At 43.4% G+C, this 22,808-nt stretch overlaps 1 protein-coding gene across 1 annotated transcript in view; it reads right to left on the bottom strand.

The window, feature by feature from the left end:
- Positions 1-1,430: 1,430 nt before the first annotated feature.
- Positions 1,431-22,808, bottom strand: part of sxph (saxiphilin) — a 78,684-nt gene continuing 57,306 nt past the window's right edge. The window contains exons 10-17 of the mRNA XM_020535827.2: positions 20,809-20,899; positions 15,845-15,901; positions 14,856-15,038; positions 11,516-11,678; positions 9,251-9,333; positions 5,042-5,220; positions 1,901-2,087; positions 1,431-1,792 (exon numbers count right to left, since the gene is read on the bottom strand). Of these exons, the coding sequence (XP_020391416.2) occupies positions 1,743-1,792; positions 1,901-2,087; positions 5,042-5,220; positions 9,251-9,333; positions 11,516-11,678; positions 14,856-15,038; positions 15,845-15,901; positions 20,809-20,899 (993 nt within the window). The 3' untranslated portion in view covers positions 1,431-1,742. The remainder of the gene's footprint in view (positions 1,793-1,900; positions 2,088-5,041; positions 5,221-9,250; positions 9,334-11,515; positions 11,679-14,855; positions 15,039-15,844; positions 15,902-20,808; positions 20,900-22,808) is intronic.

The raw sequence follows: 22,808 nt of genomic DNA, 5'->3' as shown, positions 1-22,808 counted from the left end.
AGGGTTTGAGCTATAGGGAGATGCTGAATAGGCTGGGGCTATTTTCCCTGGAGCATCGGAGGCTGAGGAGTGACTTTATAAAAGTTTATAAAACCATGAGGGGCATGGATAGGATGAACAGCCAAGGTATTTTCCCCGGGATGGGGGAGTCCAAAACTAGAGGGTATAGGTTTAAGGTGAGAGGGGAAAGATTTGAAAGGGATCTGAGGGGCAACTTTTTCCCACAGAAGGTGGTGTGTGTATGGAATGAGCTTCCAGAGGAAGTGGTGGAGGCTGGTACAATTATGACATTTAAAAGGTATCTGAATGGGTACATGATTTAGAGGGTTTAGAGGGATTAGAGGGATATAGGCCAAATGCTGGCAAATAGACTATATTAATTTAGGATATCTGATGGGCATGGACGAGTTGGACCGAAGGGTCTGTTTCCGTGCTGTAAAGCTCCGTGACTCCAACCAGCAGAGACTTTTCCTCCCAATTCCTAATGACTCCAGTTTTGCTAAGGTTCCTTATTGCCACACCCAGTCAAATGTGACCTTGAGTTGTTTGACTGTCCACCATCAACAATTTCCATTTTTTAAAATGTTTTATTGAGTTTAAAGTTTTGGCAAAGATCTGTAGCTCGGGTTGTGGGTGAAGTTGTTGACTTGCTCGCCGAGCTGGCTTGTTCTCGTTCAACCTTAATTGACTTTAACTAAGGAATGTTCCTGTGATTGTTAGGGCGACAATGTGAGAGCAGCTATGGGAGCGCATCTTTGTACAGAGTGTGAAGCCAGTGGTAACAGTACATTTTACATCTTCTCTGATTTTACTTTGATTGAAATTATTGGAGAGAGATGTAGAACATGTTTCCAACTTGCTGTCGTTGGTTTCTCACAAGCTCCTGAAATTGAAATTCATCCCATTGAGCTAACAGTGTGCAGAAGCTCAATGATGCAACCAGCAGTCTGCTTTTTCAGGTCATTCTGTGTCCTTTACAGAGTGGAGATCAGCAAACCAGCTTAAACACAATCATTCAAAATAATCCCTGGCAAGAGACAAAGTGGGCTGTGTGGGTGGGATTCCTTCTCACATGCCCCAAACGGATGGACTGCTGTGAAAAGTCTGTCAAGCCTGTAGACCCTGCAATAGACTATAACCAAGTGAAGCACAGGTTAGAGATGAACTGTAACACTACCTCTCAGGCTGTGGGATCACTGATTGGAGACCCGACTCTGCTGGAATGGGTTCCATGAAACACAGTTAACACTTTAATTTGACATTCATTTCATTGGTATTTAGCTGAACAGGGAACACTTTTGGGTGGATTACTGCATACTGTTTTGACAAAATGTGGATGGGAGCTTGGTTTTGGGCATTGGGTTAATTCCACTGCCAAACTCATTGAACACTGAAATTGAAAGAAATCCACAGTGAGCTGCCAGGTCCATATCACCTTTATTGGCCAATGTCAAAATCAATCCCCCAAACTTTAACGCATGCACTTTAGACAATGCTGAAGGCTCTTGTGGCACAGCGGTAGTGTTCCTACCTCTAGGCTAGAAGGTCCAGGTTCAAGTCCCACCTGCCATGGATGGCAAACAGGTTGATTGAAAGCATCATTTTTAAAAATGACACAGAAGAGTCTGACTGATCGAATTGCTCAAAGTCTTAAATCGAGAGTAGGGAGTAAGCTAATTCCAAAGAGAGGATTATGCTGTGTATCGCTCCATGTCATCAGGGTGTGAGAATCGCTTGGAGTGTCACACTTGCAAGGTGCTGCAGGCATTCTGAGTGCAGAATTCAAGGATTTCTGTTGAACAACGAGTACAGAAATTCTCAATGAGATTTTGTCAATGCTGTTACGTTTGATGCACTTCCTATATAGCCATGTGTGTGACTATATAAGGGAAAGGATTACCTGATGCTGTGCAACTGAAGACCGATTCTGCCAAATTAAAGAATTCTTCGCCCAAGATGCTCATGTAGTTGAGGTGAGTTGCACGAGTCAAACATTTTGTGGAGTCTTTAAAAAGCAGGTCCCTTTCCCCATATTTATGGGACTGGAAAAGCTGAAATTCAGAGTCTGAGCTCGCTCCAAAATGTTCCTGTTAATTGAAAAGTAACCATGAAGTCATGTTTCAAAAGGGAAAGAAAGAAGATGGTAATGCATTAGGGCCAGCATGGTGCCCATAGGTTCTGTACATTAGAGCAGAGCTAGTCCTGGTGAAGATTTCCTATTGTTTATCTCATCTGTCATCTCCTTAAGTATCCTTCTCGTGAAATATCCTGCCTCTGACTTCGTACTGATACCTCATGACTCAAGAAAGCCAATGGGCTTAAAACTTTGAGTACTACAATTAATTTCTCTCAGTGGTAACTCTCTAAGTCAAAAAGTTATGACTTTAGGCCCCATTTCAGGATTAATCTGGACTGTACAGAACAGAGGGAATAGTGCTGCCTTTCACTGTGACTCATGTTCATGTTGCCTGACTCACTGAGATTTTAAGAACACAAACTGTTAAATGTTTTGCACACATTTTTTGGGAACTAGATATAATTTTATAAAATGCTGTCTTTAGCTGGGAGGACAGAATGGACCATCTGGGTGGAACTGTAATCAGGAAGACTCTTTACAACAAAATGATCTGTGATATACCCATCAGAAGCTGACACAGAGCCTAAACACACCAGCTTTATAGGCATGTCTACTTATGTTAACCTCCTTCCTGCTTTCCTACTCCCTGATTCATCAGATGATTTTGCACAGAATCCCTACAGTATGGAAACAGGCCATTCAGCCCAACAAAGTTCACACCAACACTCTGAAGAGCATCCCATCCAGACCCAACCCCCCACCCTAACCCTGCATTTCCCATGGCTAACCCACCTACACCCCTGAACACTATGGGCAATTTCCCACAGCCAATCCACCTAACCTACAGATTGTTGGACTGTGGGAGGAAACCAGAGCACCTGGAAAAGGAGAATGTACAAACTCCACACAGACAGTCACCCGAGGGTGGAATCGAACCCAGGGCCCTGGTGCTGTGAGGTAGCAGTGCTAACCACTGAGCCACCATGGTCAGTTTGATGTGATCTTGTGAACACATCTCCCTAATCTCTAAACAGAGTCACAGAGGAATCCACCTGTGAAGAATTTCAGGTGTCCAAGATGATGTGCGCACTCCTTCCTCAAAGGGTGCTCAGAGAGATTCAGCACAGCTTTCCAAAAGCCTAGTTTTAGCTGCTACAAAAGTATCAAAGATTACTGGTCAATTCTGGCTAATGATTCAGGGATGAGCTACTTCAGTTTTGAAGATAGGTTGGAGAAGTTGGGACTTCTCTTGGAGAGCAGAAGATTGGAGGAGATTTGATAGAGGTTTTCAAAATCATGAGGGGCCTGGACAGAGTAGATAGGGAGAAGCTGTTCCTGCGCGCAGAAGTATAGAAAACTAGACGGCATAGATTTAAAGCGATGTGCCAACAAAAAAAAACATATTCACATGGCGAATGGTTCAATTCTGGAATGCCCCACGGGGTAGTGTGGTACAGGTGGGTTCAAGTGATGTATTCAAGAGGCCAGGGATAGAAACAATGCGTAAGTATATGGTAAAAGGCAGGAGATTGGCTCATTTGGAGAGTCAGTGTTAGCATGATGGGCCAAAAGGCCTCCTTCTACACCGTAACAATCTTTTGATTCTATGACTGCCATATTTTCACCAGCAGATGCATGAGCAGATCATTGGTGAGCTGGTTGCTGCCAGGACCTTTATGGTATTACTTATAATACGGTGACTCAGTGGTTAGCACTGCTGCCTCATAGCATCTGGGACCTGGGTTCGATTCCACCCTCTGTGTGGAGTTTGCACGTTCTCCCCTTGTCTGCTTTGGTTTCCTCTGGGTGCTCCGGTTTCCTCCCACAGTCCAAAAATGTTCAGGTCAGCGTGGATTGGCCATGCTAAATTGCTTATACAGGCCAGGGGAATGTGCAGGCTAGGTAGATTAGCCATAGGAAATACAAAGATAAGGTAGGGGAATGGGTCTGGGTGGGATGCTCTTCAGAGGGTCGGCATGGACTTGATGGGCCAAGGGATTCTATGAGTTACTGCAAAATCTGAAGGCAAATGGGAAGGTTCCCAGTGACAGGATTGTCCATCGAGGAATAACTAATGGGCCCTGGTCAATTGTCAACATTTCTTTTGAGTAATGTAGACATATTTGGTGAAGGTATAAAGCTCTGAAATCTGCTGTGCATTTAAATTGCCCACAGATACCACCCAGTTACTTTGCTGAAGAAAAATCTGAACATGGTACACTGCTCACAGGAATGAAAATATGATTCATGCAACAGAAGCTGAAAATGCTGGAAATACTCAACGTACTCATGGTCAGGCATTAGAAACAGAGCTTTAACATTACTGAACAGGCAGGTGGAACCTCTATTTAACAATGTTTATTGAAATGCAGCACTCCCTCTGCCTGCTCTTTAGCTTCTCTCTGGGAAAGTGGTGGAATCAGCTCAGCTCCAGCTGGGAAAATAGAGGCCATTCGCCGGTATTGCTATTAAATTGCACCTTTGGAATTGTCTTATCATTCCTTCTGGAGATTTATCGTATCTACATTAGGGTGTTGTGCCCTGGCAACAGCATTGTGGCTGAGGGTGAGCTAGCAATTAGAATTCAATTCTGCTCTAAACAGAATCCTTGTCCTTGCTATATCCCATCGGCTAGTCTGTAGCAGCTTCTGATCCACAGTCGTGAGGAAAGCAGACAGTTTCTCACTTTGTGCTGAGCTAGCCATCGGAGACAAGGAATTGCAGCCAAGGTGGGGACAATGAGGAGAAGCCAGCATAAGGAAATCAAGGAACAAAGTTACATTTTTCTGCACTAGGGTGAGGTGTTGTGTTATTCTTCCATATCTCTCCACCCCTGGTGTCCTCTGCCAGTGTTGCCCCCTTTGACGTTTTTGATTTGAACCTTACAAACGTGAGCTTATTTCTTTCCTTCGCGACAGTGGTAGGCACTGCAAGAGTAATACACACCACTGAAAAGACACAGACCTGTGATTTCATCAGGAATTCGTGGATTTTGGTGGCAATGACAGACCTTGTCATCACGATGTTTGGAGGGATGGAGCCCAGGTTGCATCTTTCCCACTCGGTGAGTGGAGCACGTTCACCACCTGGACACAGCAACTCAAAGTGGTCGGGACTCCACCCATCAGCCCAATCACTCAGACCTGCACAAGGGATAATCAATGGAGCTCATGAACACTTTCAATTTATATGGTTTCCTTTGAAAGTCCGAGAAAACATTAAAGTATTGTAACTCGGTATGCATTTACTGTGAACACATTAACCAATCCAGTTCACATTGAATCTCAGCAGGTCATTCAGCCCGGCGTGTCAGTTTACTGATGTCCTTTAGGGAAGGAAATCAGTCCTTACCCAATCTGACCAACATGTGACTTACCTACAGCAACATAGTTGAGACCAACTCTATCCCTCTAAAATGGTCTGGCAAGCAATTCATTTAGATCAAAAAACTATAGTAAAGTCAAATATTAAAAATGATAGGACTTGCAACCTCCTATTGACCAGAACACTGGAAATAACAAAGGAATACCATGCCCAGTTCATCCTTTGTAGTCCTCCTAATAACACCTGGGAAGTTGTGGTGAAATTTGCGAGAGGTGTCCCACTGGTAAAGCAATAACCTGAGCCTTCCCAAATTATGGAGACAGTAAGGACTACAGATACTGGAAGCTAGAGTCATTAAATGTGGAGCTGGAAAAGCATAGCTGGTCAGACAGCATCTGAGGAGCAGGAAAGTCAATGTTTTAGGCTAAAACCCTTCATCAGAACTGGGGTTTCAGCCGGAAACACTGATTTTCCTGCTCCTTAGATGCTGTCTGACCAGCTATGCTTTTCCAGCACCACATTTATTGGCCCCCCTCCCAAATCATTCTTTACAGCCAATATCCCTCCATCATCTTTCCTGACTGTCCTGTCCAATCAGCAGGACTGACCCACCACAAGTAACCTGGTTCAATAGCACATGTAGAAACATAGAAGGTAGGACCGAGAGTAGGACATTCAGCCCCTCGAGCCTGCTCCACCATTCATTATGATCATGGCTGATCTTAAGGCTCAATACCCTAATCCCACCCTCACCCATCCCTCCCAATATCCCTTGATCCCTTTAGCCACAACAGCTACCCCTACCACCGTCTTGAAAACACATAATGTTTTGGCCTCAACTGCTTTCTGTGCTAGTGAATTCCACAGGCTCACCGCTCTCTGGGTTAAAAAAAACCTCTCTTCATCCCTGATCCTTAAATTATGACTCCTGGTTCTGGAGTCTCCCACTATCAGAACATCCTTCCTGCATCTACAATGTCTAATCCTATTAGAATTTTATAGGTTTCTATGAGACCCACCCTGCAGTATCATGTCTGAATCTTTCACCATCAACATCCTGGTGTTACCATTGACCAGAAACTAAACTTGACCACCGATATAAATACTGTGGCTACAAGACCAGGTCAAAAGCTGGGAATTTTGAACCCAATAAATCAACTCCTGATTCCTCTAATAGCCAGTTTACCATCTACGAGTCACAGGTCAACATGGAATACTCTCCATATACCATGAATGAGTAGAGCTCTGATAACACTCAAAAAGTTTGACACCATCCAGGACATTGCTTGATTGGCACCGCTTGCATCAACTTCAATGTTCACTGCCACTGACAACAGAAGGAACATCACACTTGAAAACAGGATTAGGCCATTTGGCCCTTTAAGTCTGCTATCCGACTCAGTAGATTATGGCTGATCTGATTATGGTCTCGACCCAACTTTCCTGCTTGCAGTTCATAACCCTTAATCCCTTCTCTATTAAAAATCCATTTTGGGAACACATGATTTAGATACGGTGTACATATCAACCAGATGTCACAACAGAACCTTCAAAAACTGGGAGATTTTGGAAGAACAAAGGCTTCAGATGCACGAATGTACCAGTACCTGCCAAGTGCTCCTCCAAGTCACATATCATCCTGAAATATCATCATTCCTTCAGTGTCACTGGGTCAGACTCCTGGAATTCTGTCTTTAACATCATTGTGAGAGTATATCCACTACATGGACTGCAGCGGTTCAAGAAGGCAGCTGGCCACCACCACCTCTGGGCAACCATGGATGGGCAATGAATGCCAATCATGCGAATGTGGCCAAGTGGCCAACAGCCTAAACAACTAGGCCCAACACAAAATTGGCTAAACAGTTTCTGCAAGCAATGCCTGATGGAATGCAAAGAGGCCAAGGTTACCACAGGTCAACAAAGACCAGCTGAGATCTGACTTGCTCATTGAAAGGAGTGTGCAAAACTCATTAAGAGGTTCCCTGCTAGGCAGAGACATTACATTTGCACATTCCCCAGTTTCAGACAGACCTGTTGGCACAGTGGATCAATCATATCTTCGAAAGGAGATGGGTACACCTAGGATAACCTGGCCTAACCTCATTGGGCACTGGGTCCCCTGCTCAGTGACCCCATTGGCTGAAGGCAAAGAACATTCGAGAAGGGCTCAGAAAGGAGGGAATAAGAAGGGATACCTGGCAGCCATTCGTTCATCGAAGACACTGCCGGTGAAGACATTGTGCAGGATCCACCTTTGTACTATGAAGACCCGAAAGCACCCATCGATGGAGCTCAGTGAATTCTCAGTCAAGTTCATCAGAGCAGGCAGTTAGCCTGGTTTTGGAAAAGTTAACTTAATTTGTATAAGAGTTGTTTTCTTTAACTTGCGAGTGTTTTAATAAAGCTAAGATTGAACCACAGAACTTTGTTTGTCTGATACAGTAAGAGCACCATGGTATAGGTGTTTTATAAGTAATAAACTGGTCAAAGTGTCTGTATAGAATATTTCACAGGCAACACCAACAACACCACAAACAAACAGACTAAGAATTGAAGTCGGAGCAGTAGGCCATTTGACCCCTTAAACCTGCTCTGCCATTTTCATTAGCTCGTGTTTGAGCTGACCACGACCCTACTTTCTACCCATCTCTGATACCCCTTGCCACTCTTGTTTGTCAAGAATCTATCTCGCCCATCCACCTTTCAAATCCCTCAGAATCTTACTTATTTCCATGAGGTCACCCTTCATTCTTCTGAAGTGCACTAGGTATAGATCTAACCTGTCCAATCTCTCCTCATAAGGTAACTCCCCATCCCAGGAATCATTCAAGTGAACCTGCTTCTAATCTAATTATACCCTTTACTAAATAATAAGGCCGAAACTATCTACATCCCATGACTGCATTTTGTAACTCATTGTTTGAAAGATCTATCCAATTACTTTTCCCTGTACCATTCTCCATAGTTCTATAAATTTTGATTTTCAAGTATCTTATGTGATGATACTTTGGCTTTAAAAGTTGCATTTTGTCCTTTTTTTTAAAGATGAGAGGTTGAGACAGAGGCACTGAGCAGTCTGTTCAAAGCCAATAAAGTAAACAGTTGGTGAGGCCTTGGGTTTTTTTTTAAGTTGGAACAATAGAAGCAGCCTGAATAGGTGCAGTAGACTCCCACAGAAGCAGGGTTTTAGGTTAGCTTTCAATAGTTGCTGGGGTCTTGAAGCCAGTGTGCAAGCTCTTGTTCCTCTCTCTGTTACAGCTAAAAGCTGGAGTTCTCTCTGTTGTGAGAATTACATATGAGACAACCTATTTTACTGAATTTGCATTATCAAAGAGGCATTTATGGGATGTTGCTATATTTGAACAGTTACTGTTTTACAATTAAATAATCTATTATTCGGTAAAGTTTTCCAACAGGCTTAACTTATCTCAATTCTTGTTTCTTTTGTTTGTATTTTAACTATAGGGTAAGAATAAAGTGTGTTTTGCTTAAAGCAATGTAATGTAACCAATTGAATTATATCTGGTATACAGTATCTTACACTTGCCTTTAAATAAAAGTTAGGGTCTTGTCTACCTCCTTGTTATATTTGAACGGGTTTTGGTCTGGTCCATTACACTTAAGTTTTTTTCTCTTTTCAGGCAGCACATACCAATCTTCAGGTTATGCAAGGAGATAATTACATTTCTCAAAGTTCAAAATTGTTCATTTTGGCCCAAGTCCCTAACATCAAGACTTGCCACACCATGACTGTAGGATCATAAATCTTCACTGATTTCTAATCAATTCACAGTGAATACAGTATATTCTTTGCCCGCAGTCCATATCAAAATGTCATAAACTTACTCTCTATGTTTTCCATTAAGTTATGGTGCTCAAGGAAGGCAACATCTCCAAAGCTTTTCCCACTGCGATTCCCGACTAAGCACCTGGAAAAGCAGCACACATATCACAGAGCAATAGCAATCATTTTCCTTTGGAATTTCGGTAATATAAATACATTATTTAACCCTGACAAAATATCGAGAAGTTACAGTTACGCAGCACCTTTAAATGAAATGCACCAAGGCAGCTCACGGCATTATAAAAGGAATTGAAGGCACTGAGCTACTTAAGAAAAAGTTGGGTCAAATGGTTAAAAACCTGGGAAAAGTGGGCTTTCAGAAGTGTCTTAAAGGACAAAAAAAGGTGGAGGAGAGGCAGGGAGGTATAGGGAGGGTATTCCAGGGCTCTGAGCTCAGACAATTGAAGGGATGGCTATTCATAAAACAAAATTGTAAATGCATAAGTTGCCAGAATTAGAGAAGGTCAAATTTCAGAAGGTTATGGAGCTGGAGGAGGTGACAAAGTTAGGGAAGGAGGAGGCTGTGGAGGGATTTGAAATTAAGGATGAGAATTATAAAATCAAGACATTGCTTGACCAGGCACCAGTGTGGGTCAGCAAGGCCAGGGGTGTGTGAAAAGCAAATAGAACTTGCTTTGAGTTAAAACACAAGCAGCGAAGTTTTAGATATTCTCAGATTTACAGAGGGTAGAATGTGGAAGTCCAGTCAAGTGTGCTTTGAATAGTCATGTCTAGTAGTAACACGGACGAGGCTTTCAGCAGTAGTTCAGCTAAGATGAGACAAATATCACAGAGGTGGAAATAGGCGATGTTAATGATGGTACAAATGTGAGGTTGGGAGCTCATCCCAGGATCAAAAATCACACCAAGATTGTGAAAAATTGGCTTCATCTCAAATCTGTTGCTAGGAAAGGGATGGAGTCAACAGTTTAGTTGAATTACTTATGATTAGATGAAAGTGTTCCCAGGGCATATGAATAACAATTCAGCAACTTTTTGCATTCCCAACCCTAAAGTATTCCAGTTGATAATCCTTTTAGGGTTCCTTCTAACTATTTAGTGCACCATATTTTTCACACATTTTTCTCAACCCAATCTGCTTGCCCCATCATTTCTTAAAAAAGCTTTAAATACATACCAATTCCCCTGTGTGCTTTTTTGGGGTTAAAAAAAGGAGGAAGTGCTGCTTCACTTGTACATTTGGACACTGGAACAGAGCTTTCAAGGCTGAGACCAATAGACTTTTGTTAGGCAGAGTATCTAATAACATGAAGAAAAAATGGACACTTGGCAGAAAAAGGCAAGATCACAGTGGCTCAGTGGTTAGCACTGCTGCCTCACAGCACCAGGGACCCAGGTTTGATTCCACCCTCAGGCGACTGTCTGTGTGGAGTTTGCACATTCTCCCTGTGTCTGCGTGGGTTTCCTCCGGGTGCTCTGGTTCCCTCCCACAGTCCAAAGATGTGCAGGTTAGGTGGATTGGCCATGCTAAATTGCTCATAGTGTTCAGGGATGTGTAGATTAGGTGGGTTTAATAGCGGAATGGGTCTGGGTGGGATGCTGTTTGGACTGGTTGGGCCGAAGGGCCTGTTTCCACACTGTAGGGATTCTATGATTCTAATTGAATTGCAGAATGCAGAACAGATTAGAGAAGTTGAATCCGATTTCTATGTTGGTTTCTCAATTAATGCTCTCTGAGGTTTGTTTGTGATGCTCCATGTCTTCTTCCATTGTGTATTACAATTCCTGGACTCACTGTCAACATTCAATCAAGAATCACTGTGAAAGTCCATTTTACCTTTGTTCTCAGTTTCTCTGCACTCCAAAAGTTCTTTGGGCCTGAGATTCCACGAGTGCCCATAGCCTCATCTATCAATCATTCATGGATGAGCTAAAGCAATGGGGTTCAGGAACTGGGGAGGCAATATAGCCGAGAGTGTATGTGAACTCTCTAAAAGGCTGTTTTAAGGTTGGGGCAGTGGGGCTTAATGATGGGGAATTCTGTTTGATTTTTTTCTTCCTGATGTGTGGCGCTGAGGCCAAAAGTAACCCACAAACTGCTGTTACAGCTGAGATTGGGACATACAGGGATCAGCTTTGGGACTCCCCAGTGCTGAGTGGTATATTCACGTAACATGAACACTTAGAAAAGGTAACTTGCACTTGCATAATACCTTTCACAATCTCAGCACATCCAAATATGCTTCTGACCAGATGAATAACATAACGCAGATAACATTTCTCTGTTTATATGGTCTAACACTTACCGCAAGGCACCCATATTGCCATAGTAAAGTTCGTCATGGTTCGCTGCACACCTTTGATTAAATAATTTCATCCCAGCTTGCTCTCTTCCAATGCAGACTTTACAAAGATTCCCTTTAAAATTCATTCCAGGCATACAGCCTTTGCGGAAATAGTTTATAAATGCTAGAAATCAGAGGGAGAGAAAGATACTAACTTAACATGCAATGTTCATTACTTTCTGGTCACATCACGGGGTCAAAGTGCATTGGACGGGTTGAAAACCCAGTGGCTGGACTGGATCTGGAGGTCCTACCCAGATCGCACCCCATCCCACTTCTCCAGTGAAGGAAGGGAGGAAGGACAGGAACCTCCACGCTGCTAGCCAGAAGTGTTGGCACCATTGTCAAAATGAAAATTCACCAATTTCAGAAAATCTGCAATTTTCAGCGAGACAGAACAATGTTGGAATCCTTTCTAAATCTCATCTGGTCAATAGGGTTTTCTAGAGATGAGAACATGGATTGAAGTTCAGGAGAGTCTAAAAGATGACACAACGTTATGTTGAATACTTTACACTTCATCAATAAACACTGCAGCATCAATTAAAGTGAGTTATGACAATGTTGTAATTGAAAAAGGTAGGTGACCCATTTAATAATATGGTTACCAGCTTATTACTTCTGATACCTGCATGTTGTCAAATGAAACAATATGAATTTAAAAATGAAAATAATACATGGCTATTTCGAACATTTGTCAGAAACCTGAGCTTCGGCTGTCTTCAAAAGCACTAATGGATTCTGCTCAGTGAGATTTGTTTACACAGCTGTTCAGGGAGTATCAGTTTGAACATTTGCTGTTTTCTAAACAACTAATTGATCCTGCCAGCAGGATGAGCTTATAAAATTATCCAATGGAATATCAGCTTGTTGATATTCAGAGATTCAGAAGCTTCTAAACAGCATAACTGTTTCAAAGTGGATATCAAGTTATGTTTGTTCATTTCGACATGTTTATGAGTCCAGAAATGTGCAAGTTAGGTGGTTTGGCCATGCTGAATTGCCTATAGTGTTCAGGAATGTGCAGGCCAGGTGGGTTAGCTATGGGAAAGGGTCGGAGGATTGGTCTGCGTGGGATGCTCTTCAGAGGGTCAGTGTGGACCTCTTGGGCCAAATGGCCTCTTTCTATATTGTAAGGACTCTATGATTCTATGAGATTTTCAAATATTGCCCAATCTTATTATGGGGTTTGTGAGTTCTACTCATACTACATACGGGGTGAGTTGGTTGCGGGAGAGATTGTATGGGTGAGAGGGAGGATTTTGGGTAAGCCTTAGGGGGACCTGTCACAGCTTTGCAGATCTGGCCATATGCCACTGTAAATATCACTGAGCTGCTTCAGTTTCAACAATAAGGGGCTTCAAAGAGTAGAAGGGTCTGTGGTTTTATGAATACAAGTCATTGATTGTGGAAGGGCATAAATGTCAGAGGTTGAGGGGTGACCTTATAGAGGTTTATGAAATCATGAGGAACACAAATAAGGTGAATAGCAAGTGTCTTTTCCCCAGAGTGGGGGATTTCAAAACTAGAGGGCATATTTTTCAGGTGAGAGGAGAAAGATTTAAAAAGGACCCGAAGGGCAACTTTTTCACACAGAGGGTGGTTCGTTATGTAGATTGAACTGGCAGAGGAAGTGGTAGATGCAGGTACAGTAACAATGTTTAAAATACATTTGGATAGGTACGTGAATAGGAAAAGTTTAGAGGGGTATGGGCCAAATGCAGGCAAGTGGGTCTAGTTTAGTTTAGGAAGTTTGGTCAGCATGGATGAGTTGGACTGTATGACTCCATATCACTTGTTCAAATAGGTTGCTTTTGTGTCCAAAGTCCATTATTGTTACTTTTTATTCAGTGACAGGATGTGGATATCGCTGGCTGGCCACCATTTCTTGTCCATCCCTCGTTGCCCTTGAGAAGGTAATGGTGAGCTGCCTTCATGAACCGCTGCAGTCCTCCTGCTGTGGGTTGACCCACAATGCCCTTAGGGAGGGAATTCCAGGATTTTGACCCAGCGACAGTGAAGGAACAGTGATATATTTCCATGTCAGGATGGTGAGTGTCTTGGAGGGGCCTTGCAGGTGGCCCTGTTCCCATGTATCTGCTGCCCCTCGTCCTTCTAGATCAAAGTGGTTTTGGGTTTGGAAGATGCTGTCTAAGAATCTTCTGCTACTGAGCATCGGTGGTGGAGGGAGTGGATGTTTGTGGATGTGGTGCCAATCAAATGGGCTGCTTTGTCCTAGATGCTATCAAGCTTCTTGAGTCTTGTTGGAGCTATACCCATCCAAGAAAGTGAGGAGTATTCCATCCCACCCCTGACTTGAGCCTTGTAGGTAATGGGCAGGCTTTGGGGATTCATGAGATGAGTGACTTGCTGCAGAATTCCTTGCCTTTGATCTGTTCCTGTACCAACAGTGTTTGCATGGTGAGTCCAATTCAGTTTCTGGTCAATGGTAAAGGTTCAGACTGTCCTGTGTAATCATACAAATTAGGAGCAGGAATAGGCCATTTGGTCCTTTGAGTATGTTCCACCATGGTTGATCAGATTGATTTCCATATTCCAACCTGCCCCCAACAAATTCTGACTGCCATCTTTGTCCCAGTTGCCACTAAGTGCAGAATGTCCTCTGAGGCTAAGGAGGTGAATTTCAGATATGGAGCACACTTCTGGTCTCACTCCTCAGCTCCTTCACTGGAAGTCACTCACTGTGAGCAGCAGGGTCTTTGTGATGACTCACACAGTTTGGTAGCCTGTTGTTTCACATTGCAGTATGGGGACGTGGGGTGATGGGGCATGCTGTATCACAGGAGACCTGCCTACCGTCTAAGTGGGGCAACTTCACTTACATCCCTCCTTTTGTCCTGAATTGAACAGTGAGCCTAGAGATGGCTAACACGGAAGCTGCATCCAGTAATATTGCTGAGCAGGACCGTCCGTCAGCAAATGAGAACCCCACCCCAACACTCATCTATTTCGTCCTGATGTCAGGCTCCTCTACTGAAACCCACAGTAAAACCCTGTCAAGTTGTTGATTTTTGACTAACGATCCACCAACCTGTCACTCCTTCCAAAACTTATATGAATTCAATGAACAAAACTGTTCAAGTATAATTAAAAATATTGCTTTTAATACTGTGATGACTTTTCTTCTGGAATCTCTTGCTGAAGTGCTCTGGAGGTTAATCAGCAATTCCGAGCCACTCCAGGGCAATTCCAGCAATACTTTGTGGAAGAATGGCTACTTCCAACACTTCAGTATTCACCCTGCCTCTCTCCCCTGTGCTCAGTGCTGGGTCTCACTTACCCTTATTGATGTTGCAGATGTCAGTGCTGTTTCGGTTAGATCGGATAGTGTATTTTGTTAAGAGAAGCCAGCCTGCTGGGCTGTACAAGTGGCCATGACAGCTTCGCCTTCCCGCTAGATTAAAGATGTTCTCGCCTCGGGAAGCCTTCTTCACCACAGCAATGGCATAGACTGGAGGCAGATCTGCAGCAGGAGCACAACATGAGTTGTACATCACAACATCACAACATGCAGTACAACAGTAAATGGAGTTACCTAATGGAAAACTCTTCATTGTATACAGTGAACATATCAACCTGTTCAGAGATGGTATGACACACCTCTGGAGCAGGTGGGACTTGAACCCAGTCCTCCTGGAAGCTGTTGGTCATACGGTCTGTTGTGGCATGGTGGTAGTATCCCTACCTGTGAGGCAGGAGGCCTGGGTTCAAGTCACACCTGTTCCAGAGATGTGTAATAACATTGCTGAGTAGGTTGGTTGGAAAATAGGATAGAATCCCCACCACTTACACTGACTCACACGTTACAGGGAGTCACTCATACCCATCGCTGTCAATTTTCTATCACCGTGGGTTCAATTAACTTGGTGTCACTTAAAACATATTTAGTGGGCCGAAAGTTTCAGACAGTTCAACTGGCCATTCGCACCTGGTCAAAACCTCCATGATAAGATAGCTCAAATGATGCCCCCTCTCCCGCCTCACCTAGTTGACATTAATGTAATCAGAGGATTTTCAAATTACACCCAAACCTTTAGACATTAAACGCAAATAGAAATTACTGGAAGTAATCCCCAGGTCTGGGAAGGCAGTAGCTGGGGTAATGTTTCAAGCCGAGGACATTTTGTTGTATCTCTCCGTTCCCGTTATACAAAAGCTGCCTGACCTGCCAAATGTTTCCAGCATTTTCTGAACCTACTCCAGATTGCCAGAATGCACAGACTGTTATGTTTGTTTCTGTATATATTGAACTGTTCCTGAGCACTGTACCTTCAGCCTCAAAGTGTGTCTCTCCATGTTTCCCGCTGGCCACTGCACATTTCTTCCCTGGAACATAGAAGGTATATGAGCCATCACGGAGTAACAGGTACATAACACACCACTGGAACATTCAGACGTGATCTATATCTGGTGTGGTCTGTGACATGGACATACTCATTGATGTGTACCACACTTGGCGAATGTTTCATGATAAATGCCACCATTAACTAGGCACCACATCGAGACACTGAAGTTCTTTGGGGCTGCAGAGGGTGGTTTTGCAGCACACTGGGGCATTAAGGCTATGGATCCATTCCTGCAAGTTCCGCCATGTGACCTCCCACCCACAACTGTCTTGTCCCATGTCAAACAGCTTTTTGCCCATTTTTTATAACTAACAAAGAAGCAACACAATGAAAAACAACATGTTTTTGCCGCTAGGGTCTTCTCCCTGGGTTGCTCTCCACACTGTTCTTGAGGTTAACCTTTAGATGGTGGAGGGGGAGGTGTGGGCAGAGTGTGTACAGTTTCCAACTTTAGTGGCTAATTTACATAAGATATACAGCTCAGAAACAGACCATTTGACACAGCCACTCCAAGCTGGGTTTAATGCTGCACTCAAACCCCTACCTGTCGTTCCTCTACCATCTTAAACTTAGACTTGTCTGATTTTCCTTTAAATCCATCTATACTACTCTTTTCAACATTTCCGGAGTTACCCAAGTTCCACATTCTCTACTCTTTGGGAATTCCCCATTAAATTTCTTACATCATTGCCTCTGATTTCAGACTTCAGAGCACCAATGCTGTCAGGTTACTATTTCCTTCACTACCAGACCCTGTAATCTCTCCATTTCCCTCCCACCCATTGATGAAGATATTTAAAATAATGCAAAACGAGGAGGATGTGGAAGTCAATGGATGATCAGGGACTCCACCCAGCGTTCCCTAATATCACCCTCCCTTTGATACCCAGCATTCTCTAATTATCTAGAGAATCATAGAGATGGACAACACAGAAACAGACCCTTCAGTCCAACTTAACCATACCGACCAGATACCCTAAACTGATCTAGTCCCATTTTCCTGCATTAGGCCAATATCCCTCTAAACCCTCCCTATTCATATACCCATACAGATGTCTTTTAAATGTTGTAATTGCACCAGCTTCACCACCCACTCTGGCAGCTCATTCCATGCACACACCACCCTCTGCATGAAAAAGTTGCCCCTCAGGTCCCTTATAAATCTTTCCCCTCTCACCTTAAACCTATGCCCTCTAGTTTTCGACTCCCCTTCCCTGGAAAAAGACCTTGCCTATTCACCCTATCCATGCCCCTCATGACTTTATAAACCTCTATAAGGTCACCCCTCAGCCTCCGATGCTCCAGGGAAGATAGCCCCAGCCTATTCAGCCTCTCCCTATAGTTCAAACCCTCCAATTCGGGCAACATCCTTGTAAATTCTTTCTGCACCATTTCAAGCTCAACAACATCAGGGAGACCAGAATTGAATGCAGTATTCCAAAAGTTCCCCAACTAATGTCCTGTAGAGCGCAACATGACATTTACTCAATGCATTGAATAATGAAGGCGAGCGTGACAAACACCTTCTTCTCTACTGACAGAGCTGGCTCATACATTTTCAAACTTCTCAGAAGCCCTCAATTACCACATCCAAGTGACTATTTTTCAAGGATCCAACCAGTTTTTGAATGTTGATAAGCAATCCCAATCCTGTTTCCTGCCCACATCCACATAGATGTTTTCCAAGTAGGTTCAACTGAATAGGTATCAGTGGCAGAATTAGCTTTCCAAAGCCCCTGAAGCCCGTGGTAACATTTTAAATTGGAAGGTGATAGCATCCTGGTCGAAATTTGGTCATTACATTTATCAGTTGAGGCATTGAGGAGCTTATCCTCCAAACTTCAAGTTTGGAATTACAGATCAAACCAGAAACTGCCCCATTCAGTGCATAAGGAATGGTATAAAATCAGTCCCTGTCTAAATAATGGTTCAACTCAGATATCATCCAATAAACTTGGCATAGTTTGATTCCAGCAAATGTACAGTTCTTACTGAGAAGTCTCACAGTGAGTAGACTTAACTGAATTCAGTCTGAAACATCTTGTAACAGCAACAGACTGTAAGACCATAAGATATCAGAGCAGAATTACGCCATTTTGCCCATTGAGTCTGCTCCACTTTTCAATCATGGCTGATCTGTTTCTCCACCCCATTCTCCTACCTTCTCCCATAACCATTGATACCCTTATTAATCAGGAACCCATCTCTGTCTTAAATACACTCAATGACTTGGCCTCCACAGCCCTCTGTGCAATGAGTTCCACAGATTAACTACCCTCTGGTTGAAGAAATTCCTCCTCAACTCAGTTCTAAAGGGGTCGTCCCTTTACTCTGAGAATGTGCCTTGAGACCTAATCTCTCCCACCAGTGAAAACAACTTCACATCCGCACTATCTAGGCCTCTCAGTATTCTTTAAGTTTCAGTGAGACCCCGCACCCCCCCCCCCCCCCCCACCACCCCCCCCCTCTTCCTAAACTCCCTCGAGTACAAACCCAGAGTCCTCAACTATTCCTCATATGACAAGCCCTTCATCCCTTGGATCATTCTTCAACCTCCTCTGGACCCCCTCCAAGGCCAGTGCATCCTTTCTTGGATACAGGGCTCAAAACTGCTCACAATATTCCAAATGCAGTCTGGCCATAGCCTTATATAACCTCATTAGTAAATCTCTGTTCTTCTACTCTAGCTCTCTCGAAATGAATGCTAACATTGCATTTACCTTCCCAACTGGACCTGCAAGTAAACCTTAAGAGAATCCTGAACTAGGACTCCAAGTCCCTTTATGTTGCAGATTTCCAAAGCCTTTCCCCATTTAGAAAATAGCCTACGCCTCTATTCTTCCTACCAAAAGTGTATAACCTCACACTTTTCCACATTGTATTCAATCCGCGACCTCTTTGCTCACTCTCTTAGCCCGTACAAGCCCTTCTGCAGCCTCCCCACTTCCTCAACACTACCTGTCCTTTGTGTCAACTGCAAACTTAGCAACAATGCCCTCAGCTCATTTGTCCTGGTCATTAATGTATAACGTGAATAGTTGTGGTCACAACACTGACCTCCGCGGAACTCCACTAGTCTCCGACTACCATCCTGAAAAAGACCCCTTTATCCCTATTCTCTGCCTTCTACCAGTCAGCCAATCCTCTATCCATGCCAGTACCTTGCCCCTATCACCATGGGCTCTTATTCAACAGCCTCCTGGGCAGCACCTTGTCAAAGGCTTTCTGGAAATCCAAATAGATCATATCCACCGGCTGTCCTTTGTCTAACTTGCTCATTACTCCCTCAAAGAATTTGAACAGATTTGTCAGGCGTGACTTCCCCTTGATGAAGCCATGCTGACTCAATCCTATTGTACTTCCAAGTATTCCGCAATCTCATCCTTAATAATGGACTCTAAAATCTTACTAATGACTGAAGGCAGGTTAACCAGCTTATAATTTCCTGTCTTCTGCCTCCGTCTTTTCTTAAGCAGAGTGTTACATTAGCCATTTTTCAGTTTTCTGGCACCCTCCCTGATTCCAGTGATTCCTGAAAGATCACCACCAGTGCATCTACAATCTCCTCCGCTATCTCCTTCAGAACCCTGAGGTGCAGTCCATCTGGTCTGGGTGATTTATCCACCATCAGACCTTTCACCTTCCCCAGCACCTTCTCCTTAGTGAGGGCCACCATACTCACCTCTGCCCCTGCATCTCTTGAAGCTGCTGGTATCTTCGGTTGTAAAAACTGATGGAAAGTACCTATTCAGTTCCTCTGTCATCCTTTACTCCCCATTACTACTTCTCCAGCCTCATTTTCCAGTGGTCCAATGTCCTCTCTCGCCTCTCTCTTAGCTTTTAGATATCTGAAAACACACTTGCAACCTTCTTTTGTATTACTAGTTAGCTTACCCTCATATTTCATCTTCTCCCCCTTATTGCTCTTTGAGTCGTCCTTTACTGGTATTTAAAGGTTTCCCAGTCGTCTGGCCTCCCACTGATCTTCACCACATTGTATGCTTTCTCTTTTGCTTCTATGCTATCCCTGACTTTCTTTGTCAGCCATGGTTGCCTCATCCTCCCCTTAGAATGTTTCTTCTTCCTTGGGACTAATTTCTGCTGTGCCTCCCAGATTAACCCCAGAAACTCCTGCCATTGCTTCTTCACCATATTCCCTGGTAGGTTCCCCTTCCCATCAACTCTGGCCAGCTCCTCTCTCATGTCTTTTTAGTTACCTTTACTCAATTGTAATGCAGTTACATTTGATTCCAGCTTCTCCCTCTCAAACTGCAGGGTGAAATCTATCATATTAGGGTCACTGTCCCCCACTGGTTCCTTCACCTTGAATTCCCTAATCAAGTCTGCTTCATTGAAGAATTGCCTGTTCCCCAGTGGGCTCTACCACAAGCTGCTCCAAAAAATCATGGACATTCCATAAATTCCTTTTCTTGAGATCTGCTACCAACCTGATTTTCCCAATTCACCTGCATATTGAAGTCCCCCATGATTATTGTAATAGTGCCTTTTTTACATGCCTTTTCTATCTCCTGATTTATTTTCTGCCCTACATCCTGACAACTGTCAGGAGGCCTGTACACAACACCCAACAGTTTCCTCAACTCTATCCGCACAGATTCTACAGCTTCTGACCCTATATTACTTCTTGCTTTGGATTCAGTGCCTCTTCCTTGGAATGCTTCTGTCCTGTTTCTGGAGCTGCAAACGAAAATGGAATCTTGGACTAAAAATGTGTAACTTGTGCCTACATCCAACTGGTAACATTTGATATTGATCCTGGATGCAGTGCAACATGTCATTACTGCTCACCTACATTCAATTATTAGGATATTCACCAGCATTTCTTTGCAATATGAAAGAAGATACCAAATAGATGGAATTATTTACCATAATATTCCATCACCACAGGAACAAGGCCACAGTTCCCAGCAATGTAAGCATGCGACGCATCAAGGGAAGCCGCATCCACCTCATCCTTCTGCAAAATAAAACAAAAGTTCATCGTTACACGTATGTGTCTGGTCTCTGAAGTTCAAGGCAATCTTTGGGAGAGATTCTTCTTTCATTTGAAGAGCAACCAACGCTTGAATGAACACTGATAGAAAAGCAAAATACTGCAGATATCAGATATAATGTCATTGAGTCATACGGCACAGAAACAGACCCTTCGACCCAACCAGTCCATGCTGATCATAATCTCGAATTAAAATAGTCCCACCTACCTGCGCTTGGACCATATCCCTCCAAATATTTCTTATTCACATAATTATCCAAATATTTTCTAAATGCTCTGAAATAAATTCTCAGCAAATATGTAACATTTGCCAATAGTAACAGCAGTGACATTTCAGGTCACTGCCCTAGGAGGGCATAGGTTTAAGTGAGAGGGGAAAGATTGGAAAGGGTCCTGAGGGCCAATGTTTTCATGCAGAGGCTAGTTTGTACGTAGAATGGATTGCCAGAGAATATAGCAGATGCAGGCACATTTACAAAATTTAAAAGACATTTGGTCAGGTACATGAAGAGGAAAGGTTTAGAGGGAAATGGGCCAACCTTATGCAAATGGGACTAGTTTCATTTAGGAAACTGGTTGACATGGAAGAGTTGGACCGAAGGGTCTGTTTTTTGTGTTGTATGACTCTACGTTTCCGTAGAAATGGATTTCTGAATGAGGAAGTGGATACTTCAGATCTCTGGGATACACTAAAGGAAGGATTTTTATTTCTGGATGGATGAGTAACATTGGGCCAAATAATTGTCTCTCTATCTATCTTCTCTTCACATGACTATTTTATTTAACAGGTGAATGAATGGTAATATCTGTTATTCTATGTGGAAATGATACACGAAAACACAGGGGCACATTATTTACCACCCACAAGTCAACTATTCACTCCCAAAAGCGATGCTGATTATGGGGTATAATTCTATGGCTACTGCCTTATCTTGGAGTACAGTTATGGATAGCACTGTCCTTTGCTGGGGTACTGTTGTGGATAGCACTGTCCTTTGTTAGGGTACAGTTAAGGACAGCACTGCCCATTGTTGGGGTACAGTTAAGGATGGTAAAGTCTTTTGTTGGGATACAGTTATGGATATCACTGTACTTTGTTGGGTACAGTTATCAATAGCACTGTCCTTTGTTGGGGTACAGTTACGGATAGCACTGTCCTTTGTTGGGGTACAGTTATGGATATCACTGTACTTTGTTGGGTACAGTTATGGATAGCACTGTCCTTTGTTGGGGTACAATTATGGATGGTACTGTCCTTTGTTGGGGTACTGTTGTGGATAGCACTGTCCTTTGTTAAGATACAGTTATGGATATACTTTTTTTGGGGGTACAGTTATGGATAGCACTGTCCTGTGTTAGATACATTTATGAATGATAAAGCTGTTTGTTGGGGTACAGTTATGGATGATAAAGACCTTCGTTGAGGTCTAGTTATGTGGGTGCTGTAATATGTTGAGGTATGGTTGGATAAGAAGCATGTCACCTTGGGGTATATCGATACGGGTCTTGTTATATTTGGCATTTGGGTATGTGGTGCTATCCCATGTGATCGCTTGGTTATGCTGGCATTACCTCATGCGTGTTGACAAACACCCAAATCTACATCTCCTCATCACCTTTCTCAACCCCTCCAATGCTGTTGCATTGTCAGAATGCTTATCTCATACCCAGTCATAGACAGGCTAGCAATTCCTCAGCTGAACATTTTGTTTAGGGCCCAGCGGATGCCATGGTAGCATTTTCTGCTCAGGGAGGTGGTGGAGCTTGGAGACTGAAGGACTTTTCATTCGGGGGCAGAGGTGGTGTTGAAAAGGCTGCTACATGCATCCAATGCTCCACCAATTCCTGCACACCCATCATTCCTAACCTCGAT

This window comes from Rhincodon typus, chromosome 24 (genome assembly GCF_021869965.1).
Source record: "Rhincodon typus isolate 14 chromosome 24, sRhiTyp1.1, whole genome shotgun sequence".
NCBI classification, from domain to species: domain Eukaryota; kingdom Metazoa; phylum Chordata; class Chondrichthyes; order Orectolobiformes; family Rhincodontidae; genus Rhincodon; species Rhincodon typus.
The sequence above is the reverse complement of the archived record's forward strand: the minus strand, read 5'-3'. Positions and strand labels throughout refer to the sequence as shown.